Source organism: Camponotus vicinus, unplaced genomic scaffold (genome assembly GCF_025532165.1).
Source record: "Camponotus vicinus isolate PSW18456_S1 unplaced genomic scaffold, iyCamVici1.0 SCAF_8, whole genome shotgun sequence".
Taxonomy (NCBI): Eukaryota; Metazoa; Arthropoda; class Insecta; order Hymenoptera; family Formicidae; genus Camponotus; species Camponotus vicinus.
This window is the reverse complement of record NW_028141980.1, coordinates 8,972,164-8,996,806: the sequence shown is the minus strand read 5'-3', so window position 1 is coordinate 8,996,806 and position 24,643 is coordinate 8,972,164. Positions and strand designations below refer to the sequence as shown.

The 24,643-nt window shown below is 38.1% G+C and overlaps 3 protein-coding genes across 8 annotated transcripts in view; all 3 read right to left on the bottom strand.

Moving 5' to 3' along the window:
• Nucleotides 1-15: 15 nt before the first annotated feature.
• Nucleotides 16-6,660, bottom strand: LOC145975662 (uncharacterized). Of its 5 annotated transcripts, none has more exons than XM_083106316.1 (6): nt 6,137-6,660; nt 3,797-4,039; nt 3,080-3,471; nt 2,708-2,911; nt 2,207-2,566; nt 16-2,131 (listed from the first exon to the last, which is right to left on the bottom strand). In XM_083106316.1, the coding sequence occupies exons 2-6, from the start codon at nt 4,014-4,016 to the stop codon at nt 1,907-1,909; spliced, it is 1,401 nt and encodes a 466-aa protein (XP_082962442.1). In that variant the 5' UTR covers nt 4,017-4,039; nt 6,137-6,660; the 3' UTR covers nt 16-1,906. The 5 variants fall into 5 exon arrangements, with proteins under 5 accessions (XP_082962442.1, XP_082962440.1, XP_082962441.1 ...); XM_083106314.1 differs by having other exon boundaries at nt 2,702-2,911; nt 6,137-6,649; XM_083106315.1 differs by lacking the exon at nt 6,137-6,660 and adding an exon at nt 4,868-5,859 and having other exon boundaries at nt 2,702-2,911.
• A 1,557-nt stretch (nt 6,661-8,217) lies between these two features.
• Nucleotides 8,218-11,263, bottom strand: Hd (humpty dumpty). Its single transcript, XM_083106501.1, has 7 exons — nt 11,002-11,263; nt 10,258-10,863; nt 9,856-10,184; nt 9,548-9,762; nt 9,215-9,418; nt 8,941-9,127; nt 8,218-8,863 (listed from the first exon to the last, which is right to left on the bottom strand). Coding segments are annotated over exons 1-7 (1,737 nt in total). The 5' UTR covers nt 11,004-11,263; the 3' UTR covers nt 8,218-8,669.
• Nucleotides 11,264-12,680: 1,417 nt separating this feature from the next.
• LOC145975710 (lachesin) overlaps nt 12,681-24,643 on the bottom strand; it is a 32,052-nt gene continuing 20,089 nt past the window's right edge. For both annotated transcript variants that reach the window (XM_083106376.1, XM_083106375.1), the window contains exons 2-9: nt 19,814-19,935; nt 18,641-18,929; nt 17,753-17,911; nt 15,370-15,519; nt 14,663-14,813; nt 13,878-14,026; nt 13,736-13,795; nt 12,681-13,566 (exon numbers count right to left, since the gene is read on the bottom strand). In XM_083106376.1, the coding sequence (XP_082962502.1) occupies nt 13,442-13,566; nt 13,736-13,795; nt 13,878-14,026; nt 14,663-14,813; nt 15,370-15,519; nt 17,753-17,911; nt 18,641-18,929; nt 19,814-19,935 (1,205 nt within the window). In that variant the 3' untranslated portion in view covers nt 12,681-13,441. The remainder of the gene's footprint in view (nt 13,567-13,735; nt 13,796-13,877; nt 14,027-14,662; nt 14,814-15,369; nt 15,520-17,752; nt 17,912-18,640; nt 18,930-19,813; nt 19,936-24,643) is intronic.

The following is a 24,643-nucleotide window of genomic DNA, read 5'->3' as shown; positions in this document are numbered from 1 at the left end:
AAAGCGAAAAGCGGGTTTTCTCCTTTACTCGCTTGAAAATTTATTTTGTTCATTCATTTATTTACATGCGCTACATACTATATAGAATGTAAGATATGAACCTTTCGCACCTCGCCGCTCGCTCGACAGCGACCAGGATATTCGGTATCACTGGAAATAATTGCACATTGCCAGGAGAAAAGATAGACACGGTAAACAGTCATCTCCGTGAGGTGGAGCAACAGCCATTCAATAAAACAGAATGCACAGAATTTGTACAACCAACAACTAAGTATACAACAATTATAACCAATTATAAGGACATTGATACCACACGATGCTTCGACGTATATACAAACGCTAATGTTTTAAAAATTAAGATTAAATTCGCAAATATTCATAAGTAGGACGAAATGTTGATCAACATCGTCGGCATTGCACAAAAATCATAAGCTCTATGAAAAAATATCATTACACATCTGTCCCGAATCTAACCGAATCGTAAGGAATCTCTAGGCCCATTCACCTACGCTAAGAACGCGCGGATACTCGCAACGTTCCTAAAATCAGGTCGGATGTGACTCGAATGTTTCCCGGAATTTTTTCCATACCATAATGAATTTTATCGGATTACTCGAAATAAAATGATTATATTCCATTATTATATTCAATTATTTTAACTTTGTTCAGAGATTTTGTTTATATATACACATGTATATATAATGTAGTGCTAATGTTATATACAATATATATATATATATATATATACATGTATATATATATATATATATATATATATATATATATATATATATATATATATATACACACAATATATATGTATCGTACATATATGTATGTATATATGTAATCTCAAATGTGTATCTCAACTTCTCCAGCTAAAAATACCATCTTAAAAACTAAGGAAGAAATCCGATAAAATTGTATTCTGATAAGATTCGAGTGAGCCGAGATATCGAGCACTCTCGAGATGCCTCGAGTATCCAAAGAGTTTCAAATCCGCTACCAAATACGATTCGATTTAAAGATATCGGAACGAAATGTGTGTCGGATACGCTGAAAAATTTCGCTCGGAAAATACTCACACGAGCGCTCGCACATCCTTGATTTACGCCGTGACAGAATATCATACGCGTATAATCTAAAGTATATTTGGACATTTGTACTTGACATATTATATACTCGCGAGTATAACAAAATATTACGACTAGTAGGCATGACTCACACTGTATCAGACAAAATTGTCTAATACGCTATGACTATTACGCTATTAAGTTACTTTTCGTAAAGATACCCATGCATCTTATACTATCGTTGAGCCGAGTTGGCCATCGATTGGCAGATTGTAAGGATTTTATTGAAAATTATATCATAAGTGTGTATATCTCGGGCGATGATAGATTGAGAGACCGAGATTGTTTACAGTGAAAGTCAGGCCGCCATTCTTCACGCGTATATTTGGTCAGGTTAATAGAGCGCAGGTATCCCTGGATTCTTATCGTTTGATACTAACGATCGATGACGGTACCAAGTCGATTATAATAATCGATATCCTCGACCCTTGTCATGCCGTTCTAGATTCTTTGGAGGCTCGTACGCTTTGGTAGTAACGTTAGTAGTCGATATCTCAGGTACTTACGTTAAACAATTCGCAATAACAGCGACACGAGGGTTCTTGCGATTTTTGCATACTTCTATACGTGTATAACCGATTAGAATGACGAGGAATTTTATAATCTCTAAAATTGAATTAAAATAAATCCAAGGAAAAGGATACCACGACTTTTCGCAGAAGCTCGATAGATTTCTTCCTTCATTGCGTTGATCTTTGTTTGCGCGACGCGGTTTTGTGTATAGAAAAATATGTTTTACGGATATTTAAATCCAGATTACAAAAAAGATTCTATTAAACAATATCCTGGCCATTTTCGACCTGACAACCACGGTTATCCTTTTCCCTTTGAGACTCGTCGTCCTCATCTCGATGCGCTTCCTTCTTCTTGCCGTCATCTGCGGCGTTTCCAGCGTTTTCACTCTTATTCGTCAAATTCGCGGAATGCGATTTATTCAACAGCGAGCTAAATTCGCCAAATTTGAAAATCTCTTCCATTGCGGATTGTTCCAAATTAACCTGAAACGTGTATACTTATCTAATTATAAAATTATTTTTGAAATTTTCCAAATAATTCTTCCGCTAGTGTATTACCTTACGTGGTCTGCCACGTTTTCCTTTTCCTGGCAACGAAGAAACCGTCTGGCTGCCCTTCCTCTTCGGCCATTGCAAGTGCGAATCCAGATGTTGCTTCAACTTGTCCTGTCTAGCAAACATTCGCGGGCAGATACTACAGGCGAACGGTCTCTCGCCCGTATGCACCCTTCTGTGTCTTGCCAAGTGCGAGGCTCTTGTGAAAGCTAACGTGCAAAGGTCGCAGGAGAAAGGCTTATGCTGCGCCCTTTCGGACTTGCTAGATATTCTCGCCTCTTTCCCTTCGTTTCCTCTCTTCAAGACCTCGATCTTTCTCTTTATTCCCGCTTTTGCCGGTTCCTCCGAGCTTTTCGAAGTTTCCTACAGATTTATAATTGTAAACATTTTGCGATTACAAGAGTCAAAAAAAGCATTATTTTATACTGATAAAAAGGTGCTAGAGAAAAGGAAGCAACTCTCCGATATATTTTCATAGACGATAAAAGTAATTTTCACCTGTACCGCGTCCGATATCACGACATCTGTAGATCCGTCATTAAAATTAGGCTCGAGTTTGACGACTCTGGAGGAATCCTCGTAGCTTGACTCTCGCGAGGAGTCTTTCGATTCCGGAGGATCGCTGTTTCGTGTCACACGACCCACAGATACCCTCTTTTGCCCTTTGAATCTAGTTTCCCGCTTGTACATCGGTGGTGGTATACGTCTCTGGAAATTATTAATATATTTATATAATCGAGAGAGAAAGAGGAGAGGCACAATTATCTCTTGAATTAATTGAGAGTGAGTCTCTGTGAGACGGATCAAAATCAAGCAATGCAACTGACAATAGAATCTTCAAAGTAAAAGAGCGAAGCTGAAAGCAGCTGAGCTTACAATTTGTGTTTCGGTCGATCGCGGAAGCTCGTCGAAACTATCCTCGTGCCCGTCGATTACCATCGGGTCGTCCTCGACTTCGATATCCTCCACTTTAATATGGTCTTCTATGGAATCAACGGTCGAATGCTTCGGCAGAAAAGGAATCACCGATGGTTCCTTGATATATTCAGTGGTGTGAACTCTGGTTTCGATGTGGCATCGTTGCATCCGCGTCTCAACCCTCGTGTAGAGATTACGATTGCTCTCCTGATTCTTCTGTTCTCCGGAGAGACCGCGTATCTCCAAGTCTGTCGCAGTTTTTATTAACGAGGGTAGATGCTCCTCCGCTACATCGATGGATCCTCTGTACATGAAGTCCAAGAGACATTCCATTTCTTCTACGGCGACGCCTAAACGTTAAATATCAAATATAAATGATCTTTTTATAATTTTTCTTAACAAGACTTACAATAGTCTAAAGTATTACAAGCTATTTATTTCAAAATAAAGATAGCAATGATTTTTCGGCTTCTATGATATATATTTATAGAGTACGATTGTCAGCTCATATGAGACACTTTGTATAAAAAGTTTAACGAATCTCAATTCTAGCGATTTAACTTGTAAAATTGAGTTTTCCTTTGTAATGTTGATGAACTCACAAGCGCACCGTTTTTTAATTCGTTTGATTAAATGTTACGAAATTTTTCCAAAGCGCGTTATACAATATTATACCTTTTAAAATGAGGATGGGTTGTTCTCCATAGTGTTCTTTAAAGACTCTTTCGAAGTAAGGGCTACATGCTGCCAGTACTAGCCTGTGGGCCCTCAACATGCCGCCCTGACAAGCCAATGTCGCATCTGTCAACGAGCCGCTCTTATAAAGAGCCTCGAACAAACCCGACAGATTCGCCAGGTGATTGTTCCATGTAAGATTGAACGTCTTCTCGCCCATACTTTTCGAATATTATCGAGTCCCTAAAATAGTATAAACACAAAAATTTTTTGTAATTGTGTAAAAACTGACATGTATTAAATATATATATTTATATTTGTATTCTATTCTCTGTATTGTATTGTATATTTTATTCACACAGAAAATATTCTGAGATTCTTAAATTATCAACGATTTATTGTTGGATTATGCGATTTTAATTAATCATGACGTCGAGAATATTCAAGATTGTTTTACGTAACTTTGTGTTAATGTAGGAATATTCCACAATTGTTTATTGTTATTATATTGCCCTTAATATTTCAACCGACGCGCCTTATTTCTCTATCATACGAGATTTAATCAAGAATCTCATGTTTTCGCTTGGAAAAAAAATTGAGCATTAAATTATATTTCCTGATCCACCATAATCGGATAGATTCTCGCTTAATGCAACTTATAAACTCGAGTGCAACTTGTAAACTCGCGTAAATGCGGCGCAAACTTGCCGCATTTATCGCAACAGTAGGCAGCAGTTAATAATCATCGTACTAGCGGAATATTAATATCGCCTTCCGCAATCCGTAATCGTTGCATCATAAGTGAAATAATCACAGTCGTGGGTCGCGTGTAATCGCGAGGCGCGGGGGCGACGGGGCGTCGCGTCGTTTTAATTGACACGTTCCGCACAATTATTCCGATCGTCGTACACGGAGATATGTATATGCGAATATACTGTCGCCGATACTCGGCGCATCTCGTAATCGACCGTGCATCGCGGAACTAGTTACCTAGAGTCGCTTGAATGTCATTAAATCGCGACGATTCGCAAGCGATATTTAACGTAAAGACCGGTAACCGCGCGAGCTCACCTTGGGAGAGAATACTTGTGACCTCGTAATATCTCGTATTAAGAACACGCGCTCCAATTTTTCTTCTTCAACTTTTTATTTTTTTTCGTAAACATATGTGCCCTCTGCGCGATTATATCGTCGTGGACCGATCGCGAATTTACGATAGATTATTTTTGCGAGTCGAGCGCAATAAAGTTGTTGGTAAACTCGCGGGGATGGAAATGTCGCGCGAGAAGGACATGTCGAAGAAGGTTCTCCAGAAGGGCTACCTGGTACGCGACCGAGAGACCGCGTTCGCGTGTGCGTATGTGCGTGTGCGTGTGTACGACTAGGCTCTAAACGAGACGGATAGTCATGCGCAGACGTGAACCCTCGCATTGCGATCCATAATTTTGTTGGTGGACCCCCCCACGCGCATTTCCAAGGGATTCCCGTTCCGTACGGGAATTGGCCAAACGCACCCTTTTTTTCCCTTATTCCGTCACGACCGAAAGAAACTCGGATGGAAGCGGCTCGGTCGAAATCGACGACGCCAAGACACTTAGCTTTATCGTTTTGTAATCGACGATGATCCGATTCTTTCTATTTGATCGAAACGAGACGCGTTCGAGTGAGATTTCGCGGAATTTACGTATCTGGAAACCTCAGTCGAACGGAAGGAGATGAGAGAGCAAAAATCAACAGCTGGAGAGAATCACGTGCGCGCTCCCGATATAGATATACGCTTCATACGTCCATTAATCGTACAACGTTCATAGAATCATCGAATTTCGCCTCAAACGGCAATGATGAGTCTCTAACGAAAGACCTCGAGGCGCGAACATTTCTATCGAGTTCGCGAGCGTCGAATAATTGGCGATCGACGATGAAGAGACGAAAAAGTTGAAGAAAGTTGAAAGAAACGAAACAAGGGAACGACGAGAAAGAGAGAGAGAGATGCTGACGGCGCGAGTGCCGCTCACGTGCGGCTTACGCGTATACGTATACGCGAGGGGAAGTGACAAAAAGCAAGAGGAGAGCGAGGCTTTATGCACGTGACTAACGTGTCCAGGAATGCGCGAGTTTAGCGCGAACGAGAGAGAGACGCTCGACGTCGCGCGCCGCGCGATGCGAAGCGAGGCGACGCGATGCGTCGCGTCGCCTCGCGTCGCCGCGCCGGTGCCCCGCGTCGTCTCTCTCTCTCTCTCTCTCGCCGAGCTCTATTAATATCCGCGCCTCGACGTCGACGTCGACGTCGCGCTCCGAAGGGAACGCTACCGAGGCGAGGCTTCGCCTCTGGCCACATACCTATTATATCGTCCTCTTCTCGCGTCTTTGGCGACCGATTCGCCGATCCAACAGCGCCGATATCGGAGCACCGTCCCCGGCCTGGCACCCCGGGTGCTGGCTCCGACCTGGTATCTTCCGGGGTATTCGATCCGGTGAATCCCCGCGGATATAGACGCAGCGATAGAACCGGGCGACGATGACGAGCGCGATGTTTTTCGTTGGAGGGGCGGTATTCGTATCGAGAGACGTATATATATGTATCTATCTTACTACGAGAGGGGCACGGTGCACGATGTAACGACGTGCTGGGGCTCCCTCGACCGAGTCGCGACTGATATCATTTCCAGCGGGGGACTGTAGGGTCGGCAGCCAGAACCCCACCAGGGGGTCTTCGTGCAACCCCCACGCGGTGTCGTAGTAGTCGTGCACATCGTCGACGTCGTCGTCGTCGTCGTGTGCCAGCCTCTCGAAACCCCCCGCGCACGCATACGCACACGCGCGCACTGTACGTGTAATGCGTGCCACAGGGAGAGTCGTCGTCCCTCTCCGTCTCTCTCTCTCTCTCTTTCTCCTTCCCTCCCTCTCCCCCTTTTCCCTCTTTTTCTCTCTTTCGGCCCGAGCCCCGATTTCGCGTCGTTCGTCTCTGTCTCTTCGAAACGAAGAGTCTCTCTCGCGCTCCCGACGCCCTCCCCCCTCGCGCTCGGCCCCCTTCGCTTCGCTACGCGTCGCGGGTGCCTTACCAACGCCCGGCGCGTCGCGTACCCAGCGACTTTATCCACCCTGAATCCTCGCCTACACAAGGGGTTGCCTCTCGCCAGGCGAAAATAACGCTCCTTTCTCTTCGGCGCGCAACGAGCTCCAATTTTTTTTTCTCCACGTTATTCACCTGGCGCGCGTGATATTCGGGGGAGATATTTCAATATTTCCGACTCGCGCGTATAATTTATATCCGCGTATGTACAAACGACTATCGACATTTCGATAACGCACCGATAAATGTAGTTCGCATAAGCCACGAGGACACGGGGCGGTGTAATGCATGAAGGGGTGTGTCTCACCCTGTTCTATCGAAATATTATCATATTACCGTTTATTAAATATCGAAGTTAATATCGAAGTATCTTTTCATTTTTTTAGTATTGTATTTTTTATACAATGTATATATTCGTATATTTCGTCATCTACGAATGCAAGAGCGTACTCTCCCTCATCGTCTTTCAGTTCCGCTCGGAAGCGACGAGACATCCATCTCGAGAAAAGAGGCAAAAATCCGGCGGAAATAAGCGAGCGGGAAGCGTGTCGACGACGAGACGGCGTCGCACGAAAATTCGAGCCGCTCCTCGGAGAGACCTTGGAACATGAAACCGCTCGGTGTGGTGTCGCAATACGGCGACGGGCACTGACGTAATCCTCGCGCGTAAACGGTTACGCGACCGTGCATTCCGCCGATGCGCACATCGCCGCAGATGCATCCGACGACCGCCTGTCAATGTTGCCGTGCGGCCACGACGTTCCTTTAACGATCTCGTTTATCGTCGCAGAATCCTGCTGTTTACGCTGCTCGCTGTGCGATGCCTTGTACGGCGATCCGAGTATAATTGATGCGGTTTGCACGATGCGTGCCCTGAACGCGGTTGAGGAGAAGGGATAATACATCCTGATGTTAATAAGTGAATTGATTTTTCGTATTGAGACTCTTTCTCCCTCCCTCTCTCTCTCTCTCTCTTTCGGTGACCCGGCGAGTCCAGCGAGTCCGGCGACTGATTTGGGGGCAGCGGGCAAATATCGATTCGTTATTTTTAGGGGCAGTCCATCCGCTGTATGGACCCCACCTACACCGTTCCCGGGGACCTCGAATGGTTCTTTTTAATGGATATTATCGCGCGTATACTCGAATACTGGAATTTTAATTGTCAATCATTTAAAAAGATATATATCCTTTTCGATCGAATCAAGTTGAATCGGTGTAATAACGATTTCTTTGTTTCTCTCAATTTCCTTTCTTTCTTTAAGCGCGTATATATTTATGATAGCATATAAACGTAGTAAAATAAAATTTTATTTTTTTTACAAATAAAATAATATCAAACAAGACAATATATAGATCATATATATATTTGTAAAATATAACGTCAATTTTGGCGCAATGAGTAGAAAATTATTGTCAGGATTCCTGCCTTACATTAATCGTACTGTCGTGTCGTTTATGACGAAAATGTCCTTATTTAATATCGATAATATCACCTAATGTTTTTACCTAATATCGATAATATTCTCTAACGTTTTTATCTAATGTCGATAATGTCATCGTCTTATATACACAAATTTTGCATGGAATATCATATACGTTAGCAAAAATAATTACAAATTTCATTTCTTTGCGTACACATGTACGTTATATACAATCACAAATACGACACAAACATCCTGCATCAATTGTATTTGATTAGTGACGTTACGCATCGCCAGGCCACTTGTTCTTAATTAAAAACTTGACAAATACAAACCTGTGTATACTTAAATGCGTGTTTATTTCTAAATTAAATGTTCATTACGACCAGGTATATAATCCATTGAAGAATTTAAAACTTTCAAAGACCTCTATCCTAGCTGGATCAGGATTACAAAAGTGACTCAACAATTCCTCGTTAAATCCACAATCGCTCAGATTTTCTTGCCCAAAGATATTAGGCGGTACTTTCGTAACATTATTACGATCCTCTTCTTTCGTGACATTCGTATATCCTACAACAAAAGTACAAACATTATTCTTGCTATTTGGTCCATCAAATTTCGCATCACGTATATTCACGTATACACACCTGTACCATGTTTTGCCGTAGAAAACGGAGTTGTTGACGCCAGTTGTGCGCAGCTTGCCGAATACTGTTCCAATTGACTAGATGTCATCAAGTGACAGAGAGAAGGTAACACGTGCGGCAAAAGAGGTCCTTTCAGTTCCAGAGAATAATATTTGTCGTTATCAACGCGTACTACACTTTCTCGGACCTTCATTAGAAAAAATAATACAATAATGTAGTTTTATATAATAAAAATAATTATGAGCTTATATTTTTTATATAAAGATTGCAATACCTTAAGCGCTTTTAACGTGGCGCCATGGAAAGCTATCGGAGCTAAAAGCGTAGGAGGAACGCCGGCTAATGCTCCGGTTGCCGCGATAGCAGATTTGCAATTAATTAAAAAATTAAATAATGCCTGCGTTTCTACGCCTTTTACAAAGACGAGCGATTGTTTCAAATTGTCTATTTCACTTTCTTTCTCCAAAGTCATCCTTGTCTAAAAATTTAACATTAGAATGAATTGATAATACACAACAAATAGTTATAAAATATATATTGTGTATATATATATATATATATATATATATATACACACAATATATATGTGTGTATGTATATATAATACCTGCGAGTTATTAATTCTTTTTATTTCTGAATTTTCTACTCCAAGACTTTTGAGCCATGCATCTTGAGTTTCTTCTTCTTCCTCTTCGTCCTCCTCTTCATAATTATCTTGTCCATTTGTTGTATTAGATGTAACATCTGTAGTCATAGAATCAGAATCTCCCCCGTCGGATCGTCTTCTAGAATCTTTCCTTAATGGCATAGAGTATTCTATTTCTGAAAAATATCAAGGGAAACAATTGAGTGCACAGTTAAATTATATTAATTTAGTCGTAATAAATGTATACATAAATAAATAGAATCTCCCACCTTCTTGCTTTAATGATTGACGAAATCCACGTGTAGTGGGTGTGAGAAGTGCATGAATTTCAGACAATCCACAGATACCCGCAGCACGAAATAATACTATAAATGTGTTGGCGCACACATAAAAGTATGGGCATTGCCTTGCTCGCAGTAAATGAAACAATGATCTGAAACTGTCGCACCATTCTCTGTATAAGGCATCTTTCATACATTGATTGTTTGCCATTGACATATTAGTTGCAAGGTTGGCGCTCACTTTACCGGCAGAACGAGGAAATAACTCTAACCATGGTAAAGATGGATGCTGCCATATTAAGCAGCATTGATAAAATCTAATCAAAATATTCAACAAACATTATTAAGAAAATTAGAACAAAAGTAATTAAAGTAATTAATAAAACCAACCTTGCATTTAGACTAGTGTCCAAAGTTGTCTCTTTTCCTCCAATATCTAGACATCTAACAAATCCTGTGGTTCCTGATGCCTCTTCGCTCGTCTTAAGTTTGCCATTCCAAGGAAAAGGTTTTGGAGACATAAATCTTACTTTAGTTTTTAACGTCCAATCTATAGGAATATGCTTTGCTCCCTTTGGGACGCTTTCATCAGAAGTTTGACTAGTTGATTCCAATTTTGAAAGAACATTGGCAAAAGTTAAAGAATCGTTTGCAGATGAATCTATTGTTTGCTTTTCTTGCTGGACGTTAATATTTAGTAACTCAAATAATGTGTTGTCGTTACTGATCTCCAATCCAGATATATCCTTCTGTTTCTTGCACAATTCATTAATTACAAAAGGATTTTTACGTTTCTGAGGCACATGCTGAGGTATATTACTACTGGAATTAAGTTTATTTAAGTTTGTAGTATGTTGAACTCCTGCAGTATTGATCTTTGTTTTATTGAGACGTGCTTGAAGTGCGCGTTTCTTTAACTTCATACGATGTAATCGCATCACTTGATCAGGACGCGTCCATTCCAATGTGCTGGTATTTCCTGATTCTGCCATTGCCCTGTATAAAGTCAATCTTGTTACATGTGTTACTACATCAAAAGTTTATATTTCCATTATTTCATATATGTATACATATGAAATAATCAAAAATATAATCAATCTCATTCATCAATTGCATTAAAATTTTTATACTTACATAATTATATTATATTACATTAAACGGTAAAATATTTCACTAAAGATTCTAATTAACCTTTACTACAAAAATAGTATTTAATTGATCAGTCCATTTAAGATTTTTGTAAAAGGAGTAAAAAAAACATATTGCTCTTTATTATTTAACGATTAATGTCAATTACTCATTAATGTCAATTAATTGTCAAAGTGTCATTATTCATAAACAGATCAGATCAAACTGAAATTAAAATCACGCACGTACTACACGATGTTGCGTGACATTCAGCACCTGTCAGGGATACCAACAGCAGCGTCGCAAAATGTAACGTATGAAGAGCAAGCCGATCGCTGTGATTGGTCCTCTCGTTACTAGCTTCGATACTTCGAGAATCGCAATGTAATTCAGTCGACAATTTCAAATCGTTCGCAAAAGTCGTGTCCGAAGTCTGTCCGAATCACTTTGTATATTTTTCGCGATTATTGTCGAAAAGTGAGTCCCGCGCGCGATAAATTATCGCGAGTGTCTCTCAAAAAGTTATTGACGTAACATGTTGAATGTCATGCGATTGCTATTGTGTAATATCGCGATTTTAGTGCCGTTTCGTTTATGTGTTGTGTGAATGTGGAATTTTGTCCGTTGTATCACGCTTTCATCGAAGTGCAGCGAAAAATTGCAATCATCATTGTCAAGTATGTATGTTATACATTGTTATTATTTTTCGCATTTTCATTAGTAAAAATAATTGAGTTTTATATATCTTTAATATATAAGCGTCGTATGTGTGAAGAAATAAATCTTAACGAAAAGAGTCGAGACAATATGGCGGAGAAATGTATCCCGCGCGCGTTCTCGTCAATTATAATTTTCGCTAAGATACTGAAAAGTGACGCCATCTTGTGAGCAGATACGGAAATAAAATATAGTACTTTGAATTTATTTGCATCTTTTTATACGTACTGATGTGAATTCAATATAATGTTTCATATATAATATTCTATATTTACATGATTTAAATTAATTATTTATAAAATAAATAAAGTTTTTGCATGACAAGGATTAAATAAATCCATTATAAATAAATATATTATAACAGATTTTCTTTGTAATTATATAAACTGAAACATGATAAAATGAAATATATATTTAAAAATTAGAAAAAAGAGAAAAAATACGAAAAGTGTAACAAGTTTAGTTAAAAATAACAAATTTAATTTTTTATTAGATCGAATCGTACTCTCGATATATGTAGATATTCAGATGAGTGTATGTGTGTGAGAGAAATTTATTTATTATAATCAAGTAAGAATACTTACCTCTCACATAGCATGAGCGTTATATATATATTATTAAACGAATCTCATTAAATGTAATAACAATAATGAATAACATATTAGTTACATACACTAATCATATTAGAAAGCCCCATTTAAATAATCTCTATTCCCGAGAAAGTTCAAAACACAGATTATTCATAATTTTATGTCGTACAATATAAAGCATTTAAATAAATAAAAAATATATATGTATATAATATATATAATAAAAAAATATATATATATATATCATATAGGATTTTTAGTGGTAGATAAAATTATAAATAAATTTTGTTCTGAATTTTGTCGCGAATTATAGATTGCGTGCTATATATATTATAATTAGCATAAGCTTAAAGCAGGTTGAAATGATTAAACTCGAAATAAAGTACAACGTTCGAGCCTTACTTTTATTTCAAAACATCAAAGTTTTTCGACGTTCAAAGTCTGTCAGCAGCGCATAAATCAATGACAAAATGACCGTTATTATCGTCGATTCATTAAGCATCTCCGCGATGGCGAGTCCCTCCCTTTCGAATTTCTCGATCCGCGTATCGATGATTCAAGTTTTATTCACGCTATCCGTGCAGTTACCGTCAGGATCAATTATTATATATAAAAGATTGCACATTGTAAAGATGTTTAGAAATGATTATAAACATTCCGCGATGTGAATGCTAAAATATGTTCTGAAAGAATGTCGCAAAATATATTTATCATAAAAAAATAAAGTATGTTGAAACGGCAAAATTATACAGACTAATATTTTATTCGGCTTGTTTCCTGATGATAGCTGTACGAGTCGTATGAATTAAGCTTACTCGATCGATCCGCGAAATGCGAATCTAAAGCGACGCGTACATTGACAACATTCATTGATCTAAAAATGTCCTCGGGAGTAGGAAAGGAAAGTAGGAAGAATTTGGAGTACTAAAGACTCCGATTTATTATCTTATTCTCATTCTCTCTCTCTCTCTCTCTTTCTCTCTTTCTCTCTTTTGCACGCTCTTCTCTCTTTCGGCCACATGTCCTCTACTACAATGCTTTTCTCGCACTCGCACATTCTCTCTACATTCTTGTCTTTTTTTGGCACAAAGTCATCCGGCACTAAGTAGCTTAGCGGTGACCAGTAATGGATGCCTTCTTCACCGTGGCCACAGTATCGGTATGAAGAAAAACATCGATAGGATGTGCGACAAGCTGCTACCACTTCCGGAGAAACCTTCGACGCCGTTGCTGGCGCCGGAGCTTTGAGCGGCCTCGGCTAATCCTATGAAAATTTTATTTTTCCATTGAAAAAAAAAATGCGAAATCGATTCTGCGATAGCGGAATCGATTGCGCTAAAAATTGACGCACATAAAAACTCTAGAGATTGTGAAATTATATTATAATAATCAAATTAATATCACAATTCACGAGAATAACTTGCTCTACTTACCACCGATAATGGATACATGATCTTTTCCACGTGATGTCCTATCGAAACCGATTTTAATCTCTGAAAATGAATATCGAGGACGTGGTTTTGAAAATTTTAATACATTACAAATCGAAAACCATAGAGACATATTCAAACTTACCGTACAATCTCAAAGTTCCGTCCGCCTTTCCTAGACTATTTGTTGAGACGCATTTATAACTACCGACGTCCTTCTCCGTGAATTTTTTGATTAAAAGCCACATCAGGACCGTGTATCCCGTACGTTCCTCTCGCACGTTATATTTCGGTCTACGCATTGCACGAATAAGTCTTAGAATATTTTCCAAAAGAAAAATAGAAAGAAAAATGTTGGGTAAATAGTAAGAAATCTCTATCGAATCTTTATCGAGCGCTTTTAGTGCCATTTCTTAGACGGCACAGAAGTTTACAGAAACATTTTGTAGAAAAATATATTTGCAATGTATTTGCAACATATATGCCAAAATATATTTGTAACATATGTGCAAAAATTGCTGCAACAATTGTACTATTACAGCAATGTTGAAATATTCATCTTTTACATCGATCACGAAAAGACAAGAGATTGTATAACACGAACAAGATATTCGTAATTAATAAATATTTTTCGATCATTTAGAATTAAATTCGATTTTCGAAACTATTCTTACTAAACGAAAAAAAAATATTACAATCAAATGTTATTAAATGCCTTATGATACTTGATAATTTGATTGTAATATTATTTTTAGATTTGATTCTAATATTTTCAATATCTCGTATATTAAAATTTTACAATTTCAATATATCTTTATGATGTAGCTGAAAAGTTCTGTGCCATATGGATTTTATCGTTGCTTTATATCTCAAGTAACGTTATAATGAGCAATTATTTGTATTAAGAAAATAACGAGCGAAATAGCTCACCCTTCCAATAACATTTCGTCTTCCGTGCCTCGTTGATTCTTTACCCAATAATTGATCGTGTTCGGAAACGCTTCGACATAGCACTCTAACTGCACATCTGTACCTAGAGGTGCACCCAATAGTTGGTTGGGTGCTTTCACGACGGGTGCAACTATGGAAATAAAGTAAGTTTAAAAAACGCGAGCAAACTTTTTTTTAAATATATGCGAGTACTCGAGAGAAGTTTCAAAACAAAATTTTCTTTGAAAAAAAATTGAAACAAGAGATTTATTTTTATTTGGTAAACACATATGTGTATATCAAAGTAAAAGAAGCTTACGCTTTACTTATTTCTTCGTATAATTTCCAAATCAAAGATTGAATGTAAATTTTTATGCAGAGGAGATTTCGAAACGCGTTACACATTTTGCAATACTTTATGTTTAAGAATAACGAAGAAATAAATAATAGGAAATGAGCTTCGCAGTCTCTTGTAAAATTTTATGCGTTTAAAGGTGAATTAAATTTCATTTACGTTTTCAACACGTGTTTTCTTTGTTCCTGAAATTTTCCTTTCCGAAGCAATCGCGATAACTCGCTTGTCGATCACGCGATTGTTTTTTCGAGTCGATTAGCAAATTATTTTCCGAGAGACGATCGACGAAACGAAGCGAGACGAATCGAATTGAACTGAATCGGATCGAGCGAGTGAGCGAATTCGAGCTTACAATTCACGGCGAGCGTCACCCGCTTGCTAACTGCTGGCGGCACGTCGTTGCTGGCGATGCAGAGATACGCTCCCATTTGTCGCCTCTCGACACGGTGGAAATGCAGCAACGAACCGTTGTAGTGGTCGTGCTTCTCGAAAGTGCTACCACCTGCGTACACGGGAGAACATTTTATCATGTCCGAAAGTAACAAAAAAAAAAAAAAATAAAATAAAACACGATAGATCTCGTTCTTGGCTTTCTGTTCTCAACAGAAACAACAGAGTTTGATTACATTCGATTTTGATTATTTTATTTCCGACTGCAATACCGAGAAAAAGGTGAAGCAATAAACGAATTAGACTAGGAAACGAGAAAATATACGCCTAATTTTGTCAGACTATGCATACTTGGAAGGTTTGCCGAATTTCTCATAAGAATGTGTTAAAGATAAAACTCCCATTGATAAGAAAATACAGTCGCGCAACGAATTCGTATGGATAAGATAGATAGTTATAGTCGATTAGTTTGGCAACTCGAGAGAGAGAGAGAGAGAGAGAGAGGGGAGGGAGGGAGGGATTCGCGACTGTGAATACGAGAGCGTATGTGCGCCAATTTACGCTATATAGCCCGGTTCTCTATGTAATATACACGCGCACAAACCGAGATACCGTCGAGAGAGGAAATCCTCTCGATTGTGCGCCTCGCACCCTCCGCGTTTCATCGCCTCCATCTTCGAGGCCAGTTCACAAAGAGGAACTTGTTTCAACGAGCTTACTCGTTACATCCACTCGTCTACGTACTTACGCCCAATCTAGGCGAGAATACGAGTTCGAAAAGTCTCTCGTTCTCTCTCTTGACTTATTACCGACTCTCCTCCGTCCGGGCGCTTTCTCACTATTTGAGTTGATCTTCGAGATCGTACCGTCGTCGCTGTTTCATTTTTTTTTTATTTCCGATACGAAGGAAATATCGATAAACAATTGCGATTTTTCGATGAGCTTTTACATTAAACTTCTTTTTGAATAGAGGCTTAAAAATTTTGCGCCTAAGTCAACTATTGCATAAGAAATAAGCGCCTTTGATATAAGCGCCTTATATACCCGTGCGTTAGAAGAGAAGTCAAATTTCTATGAATAAGAGAAAAAAATGCTTTTTGCGGCTGAACAAGAAATTTTACGAATATTATCTTTCAAGGGATTTTACGAATATTATCTTTCGATATGAGAAAATCGATAGAGAGAGGAAAGCGACAATAACGATAAGTGCAATCGGGAAAGGATTCGTTCGCATCCCTGGACTTCGATAATAGGTCGCGCTTTAACGCATCTCGACCAGGCACAACTACGAGGTAATTAAGATATTAAGTGCTACTTAATTATCCTATTAACATTGAATTATGTGTTAGAGCGCGTGTAACATCCACTGCTCGTGAGAATTTCGCGTTTATCTTTAACGTGCATTGCGATCGGTAGTAGGAAAAATTGGAGTTTTAATTATTTATTTATCTGTATCATTAATTTTATCGTGTAAAAATAATTTTCTCCAAATCCAACAATCGATTATCGAGTATCGTATTTTAGCAAGTTATTTCCTATGAATAATCAATTTAAAAATTTCATAAATAGCATAAATTATGAACCTTATTATTTTGACAATTATTATTTTGACATTATTTTCCATGAATATTCAATTTAAAAATTTCATAAATAGCATAAATTATAAACGTTATTATTTTGACAATTAAAGTATCTTTAAATACGTCAGAATGTTTCTTTTATAAGCTTGAATGACGCATCTGTTTTAAGATATTTCGCGATGAAAATACTTGTGGATGATTTTCAATGAATAATATGATACACTGAGAAAAATCGTTTAATTGTATCAACAAGACGTATCTGATAGAAGGCATTTTGGTTAAACCAAGCAGAATTTCTAGTTATCATAATAAGACTCGATTTTTTATAACTAGAACGTTTAATAGACTTTAATATTCTCTAGTTGGATCTATAAAACTTGTTGTTATATTAACTAAACATGGACAGAATGATGCCATTTTTTTGTAAATTTATTATTATATTATTATATCATTTATATTATTTTATTATTACATTATATTATTATATTATATTATTATATTATTATTTATATTATTTATATTATTATATTATTATATTATTCATTATATTATTATACCAAGAAAATTTGATAAATTTAACAGGAAGAAATTAATCATACTCTGGTAATTCCTAAAGAAATTCTGATTCGTCCATTTTCCAATAGATATACTGATTGAATCTATCAGATTTTTAATGAATTCAACCAGATTTTTTTCTCAATGATACATATAAATAAAAAGAATCGCAATTTTAATTGTTCGCTTGGTCTTAATCAAAGTTCTTACCGACTGTAGAAGCCCTTATGACGATGGGGTCCCCGTCCTCTCTCCGCCAGGACACTCTCGGAGGCGGATGTCCCGTCGCGCGACAGCTCAAAGTCGCGTTGTCGCCCTCGGCTACTGCCAGGTCGGCGCTGGTATCTCCGTAAACGATATCGGGCGGCACTGGCGGCAAACGTTCATAACGATAAATACATGATGGTCCAGCTGCCATCTCTCAAGAATATGCGACAGAATATCTCGTCCCTCTCCCTCTCTCTTTCTCGTACGAGTACTTTATGAAAGTCATTATGTAAAACCAGCACTTTGTTGGACTTGGTCTTTGAAAGAACGACTATCTTCGAGGAAGTATTTACGGTAAAGGCAAGAGAGAAAAAGGATATAGAGCGCAGGGAGCAAGAATAGGTATACTTAAGCGGAATGTTCGGGACGAGGGAGATAATTTTACGGCGGGGAGATCTTTTGTACGTTAGCATATACGCGTTTCCGTTTGTTCCTTCGTTCCGCCAAACTCAAAGAGCTTTGCATATGGGACGCTCCTTCTCCTCCTCTTCCGCGTATCGATTTGCATGTTCTTTAAATAAATATTAAGTAAACGTTATGTTATGCATTACATTTCGGCGTTCAACTTTGCGGCGTTCAACGTTATCTTTGATGTCTGTAATAACCAGCATAATTAGAATCAGTTTTTTTTTGCGAGGAAAAAGATAAGGAGCATTATGTCTCTATACGTAAGCAATGCGATTATCGTTAGAACCGAGGAATATTCGGAAGGGAATTTTCTTAAGAACCGCGCAAGCTGCATCTCAGATAATCTTAAATTATCGATCGATCAATTATATTCTGCGCAACCTTGTTAGCTCGATACATGGGAGACAAGATAACCGAACTTACCGTGTATATCGAGACAACCGAGCTCGGATATCATCGGGCTGGTGTTGATCTGGCACATATAACAACCTCTGTCGGTCTCCTTCAACTGACGAATGTGCAGACGCCACGTGCCGTTGACGACTTCCTCCGTGGCTTGGCTGCTCCCCGTCACTCCGAAAGTGCCGCCGGATGCTCCGCCGGACCCGGAACTTCCGCCGCTCTCGTAGGAGACCGAGATACGCGCATTATGCGTCACGATCCGGGTATGGATCGAGAGGATTGTCTGGTCCGAGTTACGTAGCCATCCAACCTGCAAAGCCCGGTAACGCAACGCGAATAAGCTTCTATCGCTTCCTGGCACTGATAACGATGTTTTATTAAATTCTAAAAGGGCCGTCTTCCCTCTGAAAGATGAAAAGTATACAAAAAAGAAAATGCAGATGGAAAACGATAACAAGTATAATTAAAGGGTATAATATAAGGGTATAATATATATAAATTAAACTAACAACAAGAGGGGAAAAAAATAAAAAGTAGAATGGAAGAGAAAAAGGCTATGCTGTCTTGTTAGGGCGAGGGAAAAACTTTTTTTTTCGCTTCTGAATTTGGGTTTAGCTCCGAGATTAGTTTGACCAGCGGACGCAACTCGATCTAACCACGATTTGTTTTACTTCTGTTGGCTTTATTTCGTTTTGCTCTTGATGGAGAGGAGTGACGCGATATGAAGATTAAGCGCGCGCGCGGAGGAACAAAAAGAGATACTACTTTTATGGTGAATTTTTCACTCGTGGCAATTCAATTTTGCCACGTAGCACGTCTCCAGCGAACGTTACGTGACCTTACGTTTGCGATATCAGTCGACATTTGTTACATTGCGTTTTGTCACATCGTTGTTCCTCGGCTTGTACCTTTTCCATCGCGACGGAAATCTGGATCATTCCGTCGAAGCTGGCACAAGCGTCTTAATATCAGTTTACATCGATAGGATCCAGCCGTAAATCATGACGGTGGGAGTTTTTAGCGCGACGGGAAAAACGTTGGGAAAGAATAAAAACAGTCTTCGAAATGCGATTCACTCGCGACGCCCGCAAAATCCCATTACGGAATAAAGTGCCACCAAATGCACGGAAAATGCGTGCGCATTTTAATCCGCGTAGCTCTTTTATTCGTGCTTACCATTTCCGATGTCATTACCTTGTACTTGCGAATGCTAATGTTGCGAACGCTGCAGGAAAAGACGACCTCGCGGCCAATCGCGGCAGTTTGATTTCCAACTGGTGCTACGAAAATCGGGCCTGTGGCAGTGTTCGTTGAATCTGAAACATTGAGTTTTCACTGAAATAGTATTCACGTTTCGTCGTTTCATTTAAAATGGGATCATAAGGAGAATTGGGTCGTCGTTGCGGTGAATCCTTCGTCAAGTAACATTTCAAAGATTTACATATATTTCTAAATATATCTCTACATTCTCTACATACTTGCGATTGCGCGACGATAGCCTCTGTTGAACTCATAACGAGTAATAATAATTTAATGCCGCATTACGTGCCACTATTTTTTAGTCCATCCACCGACGAGGAGAGATTAATGGAAAAATATTGGAGAGAAGGCGGAAATTTCATCGTCACTCCCATTCATTACATTGACAGTGAAATTTCCTTTGAAAATATTTCAACGGGCCGTGCCACCGGGACGGTAATAAGTGCATGTCGCAAAGTTTCTTAAGCACTATCAAGGGTAGCTAATTATCGCATGCTTATTCACGCCTGTTGGTGGATTATGACGTCCCTAAACAGATAATGTCAAGTGGTTCAAAGTTGCGCGGTGGTAAACTTAGTCGAAGCGTCAACCAACTTCGGGAATGGCTTCGTACGTGAAATTCTCGTTCGAGAGATAACATTGAGCGAGCTTTTTATTTTACACGTTACGAATACTCGATAAATAAACAATTTTTATCGCTGCGAGAGAATAGATATCTCAAATACTACAAGGAACCAAAAAATCGTAGGTGATATTGCGTGTTTTAACAAATCTATAATTTAAAAAAAATCATTATTAAACATACAAACGTTTCGGTCCTTTTCAGACCCTTTTCATTTGTGACAATGCTGATTTAATTGAACAACATAAAAGTTATTAAGACAAAATAATTAAAAATATAAAGCAACACAAACGGGAAAGATACTGTACAAGTCAACAATTTTATTTTCCGACTATTTTCCGAAAAGGATTGAAACGTTTGTATGTATGTTTAGTAATGATTTTTTTTTAAATTATAGATTTATTAAAACACGCAATATCACCGGCGATTTTTTGGCCCTAAACAAGCCTTCCTCATAACGTTTGATTTATCGTTCGTGTCAACACGTAGTTTTAATTATTATTTTTATAATTAATTCAATTTGATCTTTGTTTAGAATAGATATCTTTAAAAATATTTGCTTTATCGTTTGCCTTAACGCGGTCTCATGCGCAAAATAGCACACGCAAAAAAAATATAATCTTTAGAAAAAAAAGAAATGAAAAGGGGCGGAAACGGAAAGCGAGTAACATTCAAATTTAAATTGCTACGTACAATCGCCTTTATTCTACATATCCGCTGTATTTCGTTTCGACTTCCTTTTCTTCTATTTGACCAGCAAAAGCTACATCCGACTTACAATAGACAATATCCAAATTGCCCTTCTATGGATTTAATGTTTCTGAGATGACATCGCGGGACAAATCGCCGGGGAAATGAAACGAGCTGCCAGATTAGAACAGTAGCAGCAGTTTCCCCGTCGCCATAAAAAGGAAAGAAAAGGAGAGGGCCGCGCAACGTCGGTGTAGAAATTCACACTCTTTTGTACCGAATGAACGACCTAAATTCTCCAAAAGACATGGAAGGATAGATGAGTCGAGAGAATGTAGCGGGAGGAAGAAGAAACTCGAAGTTTCTTATTGTTCGTGTTATCCTAAAATATTCCGCCTTATAACGCGTCAACGCGATTTAATTTTGGTTATTGTATCAGTTTTTTATTTTTCTGAGAAAATGTATAATTCCTTAGAAAAGAATATACAATATTATAAAAAGAGGATTTTTTAATAAAATATTATAATGAAAGAATGTAAAAAAGGGGGGGTTGCAACAGTTTGCAACAAAGTAAAAAATACACAAAGAGGAGAAAAAAAGAAATGAAAAAATAGGAAAGGAGAGAAAGACGATCGAGAGAGTAATAAACATATGCATAACAAAAGTAAAATTAATTAGTTAAAGTAATAAATTTGTTTGCGGGCCACTATTTAATGAAATGCGTCGCCAAACATTTTCCGACTCTAGCTAATAAGTATCATTTCCGCATATTTATGTTTCAGTTTTGTTCTTCAAAACGGAGACGCATTCTACCGTGGTGAGTTTGAAAATTAAATTGTACCCTGCCCTATCCGAGATATTCAAGGCAATCAACGGCCGGACATTCTTTGCATTTTTATTACAGGTAATTTACTTGCCACTTTCTTTCTCAACTTTGCGACTTTGCGATACGATTCGCGGAGCAAGAATAACTTGTGTTTTCTGGAGCGAGTTTTCGGTGCGAGTTTCGCGGAAAGTATATTATATTCGCGCGTGAAACAAAAACACATTTATCACGCATCTATCACGTTAATAATGATAACATCTTTGACACCTTTGCGTGAAAGTATACTGTGACTTGAATAATAACGCACTCCCGTTATATATATATGTATAATACTCTGCTTTCCGCTAGCACCGATAACCGAGAGAAAATAATCAATCATCCTCGACATTCTGCAATTTTCTCGCCTTCGCTCTCTCCCTCTCTGTTTCCCTGTCTCTCTCTTTCTCTCGTCTTCTTTCTCTTACATCATTTCTTATCTCGAGTATTTCAAAGTAAAGTCAAAGAATCAATACGGTCGTCGCGTACCGCGCGCAATCATTTTCTCGCCTCAAACGGATACCGACAGCAGCGTCGAAATCAAATTCCAAGCACAACGTGTATTTCGATATAAATATATATTGATACGAGAGAGAGAGAAAGAAAAAGAGGGAGGAAGAGAGGATGACGAAGTTTTGATACGTGTCTGTACGAGTATATGCGATTTTTGATACGTTCACTTTCTCCACGCCTCGATGGCCAGTTTCCGGTATGTGGCGAAAGGAAATCACCTTTTAACAATTTCTTTATTCCTCCGACCTCGATCGATTTGTTCGCGAAGCACGGTAGCGGCCGCGTATTCTCACGGAAATCACAAACTTCTAAACCCGGAATGCTATGTGTGTTTGAGAAACAGGGAACATGCAAATGCAATTCTATCGCGATTTGCGGAAAATCGCGGCGCAAGTTTCTTCGATGCTTTCGATATATACATATACTCCTGGGCAAAATTAACGTATAATTTTTTTTTCACTTTTGCTTTAAAGTTTTTCGTTAAAATTTAAATATTAGAATTTAAATATTTAAATTTAAATATTTTAAAGAAAAAGTGTAAAGAAAATTATGCGTTAATTTTGCCCAGGAGAATATATATTAATTCTTAGCGATTAATAATGAAATTGATTAATTGATGAAATTTGTCGCGTTTGCTGCAAGTGTAGAGAAAAATGTATAATTTCTTGAAAAGAATGGCACATCTGAATATTTAAACGCGCACGTGACTAATAGGAAGGTATCGTGAAACTGCAAACAACGTGACTTATTATATAAATCGCTGGGAAATATCTGCGATTCAACTGGTGTAATGTGTGCAATGAAACTTATTATTAAACGTCGCACAGTGATTTCCGAGCTAATGAGGAACGCAAGAAGTATAAATCTCTCGCGTGTCTCGGTATATGTATGTATATGCGCATGTTCAAGTACGCGTATAAACTTCTCGTGAAACTTCAGACATCTCAGGAATATTCCAATCTCTGAATATACCGCGAAGGCAGACGGCTCTAAATATGAAATTCTCTTAAGCGGAACGGGCACGCGAGGGGAATTCTTCCCCAACTGGGTATATATACATGTAGCAAATTTTTACTTTCGCTCATATGTTATGGCATGTATATACGATGCTTCTATTATGGATGATAGCGGATGATTTTACATGAAGAGGCGAATCGAAAATGTGAAATGAAATCTTTTCTTTAGTTTTTCGAGAAAGTCGAATTCAAGCAATCTCATTCTTTCTCTTACATTAATAAATCGCGTATAAAAATGAATAATTAAAGAGAAGGAATAAAAAATAAAATAATCTAAATTAAAAGGAAATAAATTATCTATTCATCTTTCTCTCTTTCTTTCTACGTCTGTCGCAATTATTTCAATGGAACATGTTAGTGTTAACATCTGTCTACTAGATAGGATCGTAAGACAGCTGACGAATTATCTATACAATCGTGATGTGTAACTATAGTTTAACAGCGACACATCCGTGAACGAAGGATAATCAACAATTGATAGTCATACTCCTAGTTTCTGAACAACGATATATCGATATACAGATATATATATATATATATATATATATATATATATATATATATATATATAAGCAGGATTGCGGAGCGGATAATGTGCGCACGCGCGTGTATAGTTTGATAGAACTTGGATGGAACTTCCGATTATTATGCCAATTCCCAAGCAACTCGCTCTTCGACTACTCCGCTCAGAGATTAGATTCATCTCTCCGAAAGATATAATCTCCGGCGTGCTTCTGGCTAATAAAAAGACGCTCGCAGGGATTGCGATGCGCTAAGCTTTTTGATATCGGTTCACTAGAAAACGAGCAATTCCTCTCTCCACGAAAGGAATCTTACGCCGTTTGCATAAATCCAACTGCAATTTAATGGGGAAAATATATATTTTTCATAGCATACATTACGTAAAAAATAAATTTTTTTTAACATTTATTGTAAAAGTGGAACATGACGAGATGTTTATTACTAAAAATTGTAAATTATGTATATTTGTTTTATTATCTGTTAACGATTATGCATTAAAATGTTTGAATAATTATAGCACTTTTTTTATAAAATATGTA

Coding starts and splice junctions, on each gene's coding strand:
- LOC145975662 (XM_083106314.1), bottom strand. CDS start 4,016: ATGGGCGAGAAGACGTTCAATCTTACATGGAACAATCACCTGGCGAAT. Junction 2,912..3,079: donor GATCGACCGAAACACAAATT/GTAAGCTCAGCT, acceptor AATAATTTCCAG/AGACGTATACCACCACCGAT. Junction 2,132..2,206: donor AACGTGGCAGACCACGTAAG/GTAATACACTAG, acceptor TACACGTTTCAG/GTTAATTTGGAACAATCCGC.
- Hd (XM_083106501.1), bottom strand. Junction 9,128..9,214: donor CCACGTTAAAAGCGCTTAAG/GTATTGCAATCT, acceptor TTTCTAATGAAG/GTCCGAGAAAGTGTAGTACG. Junction 8,864..8,940: donor TACGGCAAAACATGGTACAG/GTGTGTATACGT, acceptor CTTTTGTTGTAG/GATATACGAATGTCACGAAA.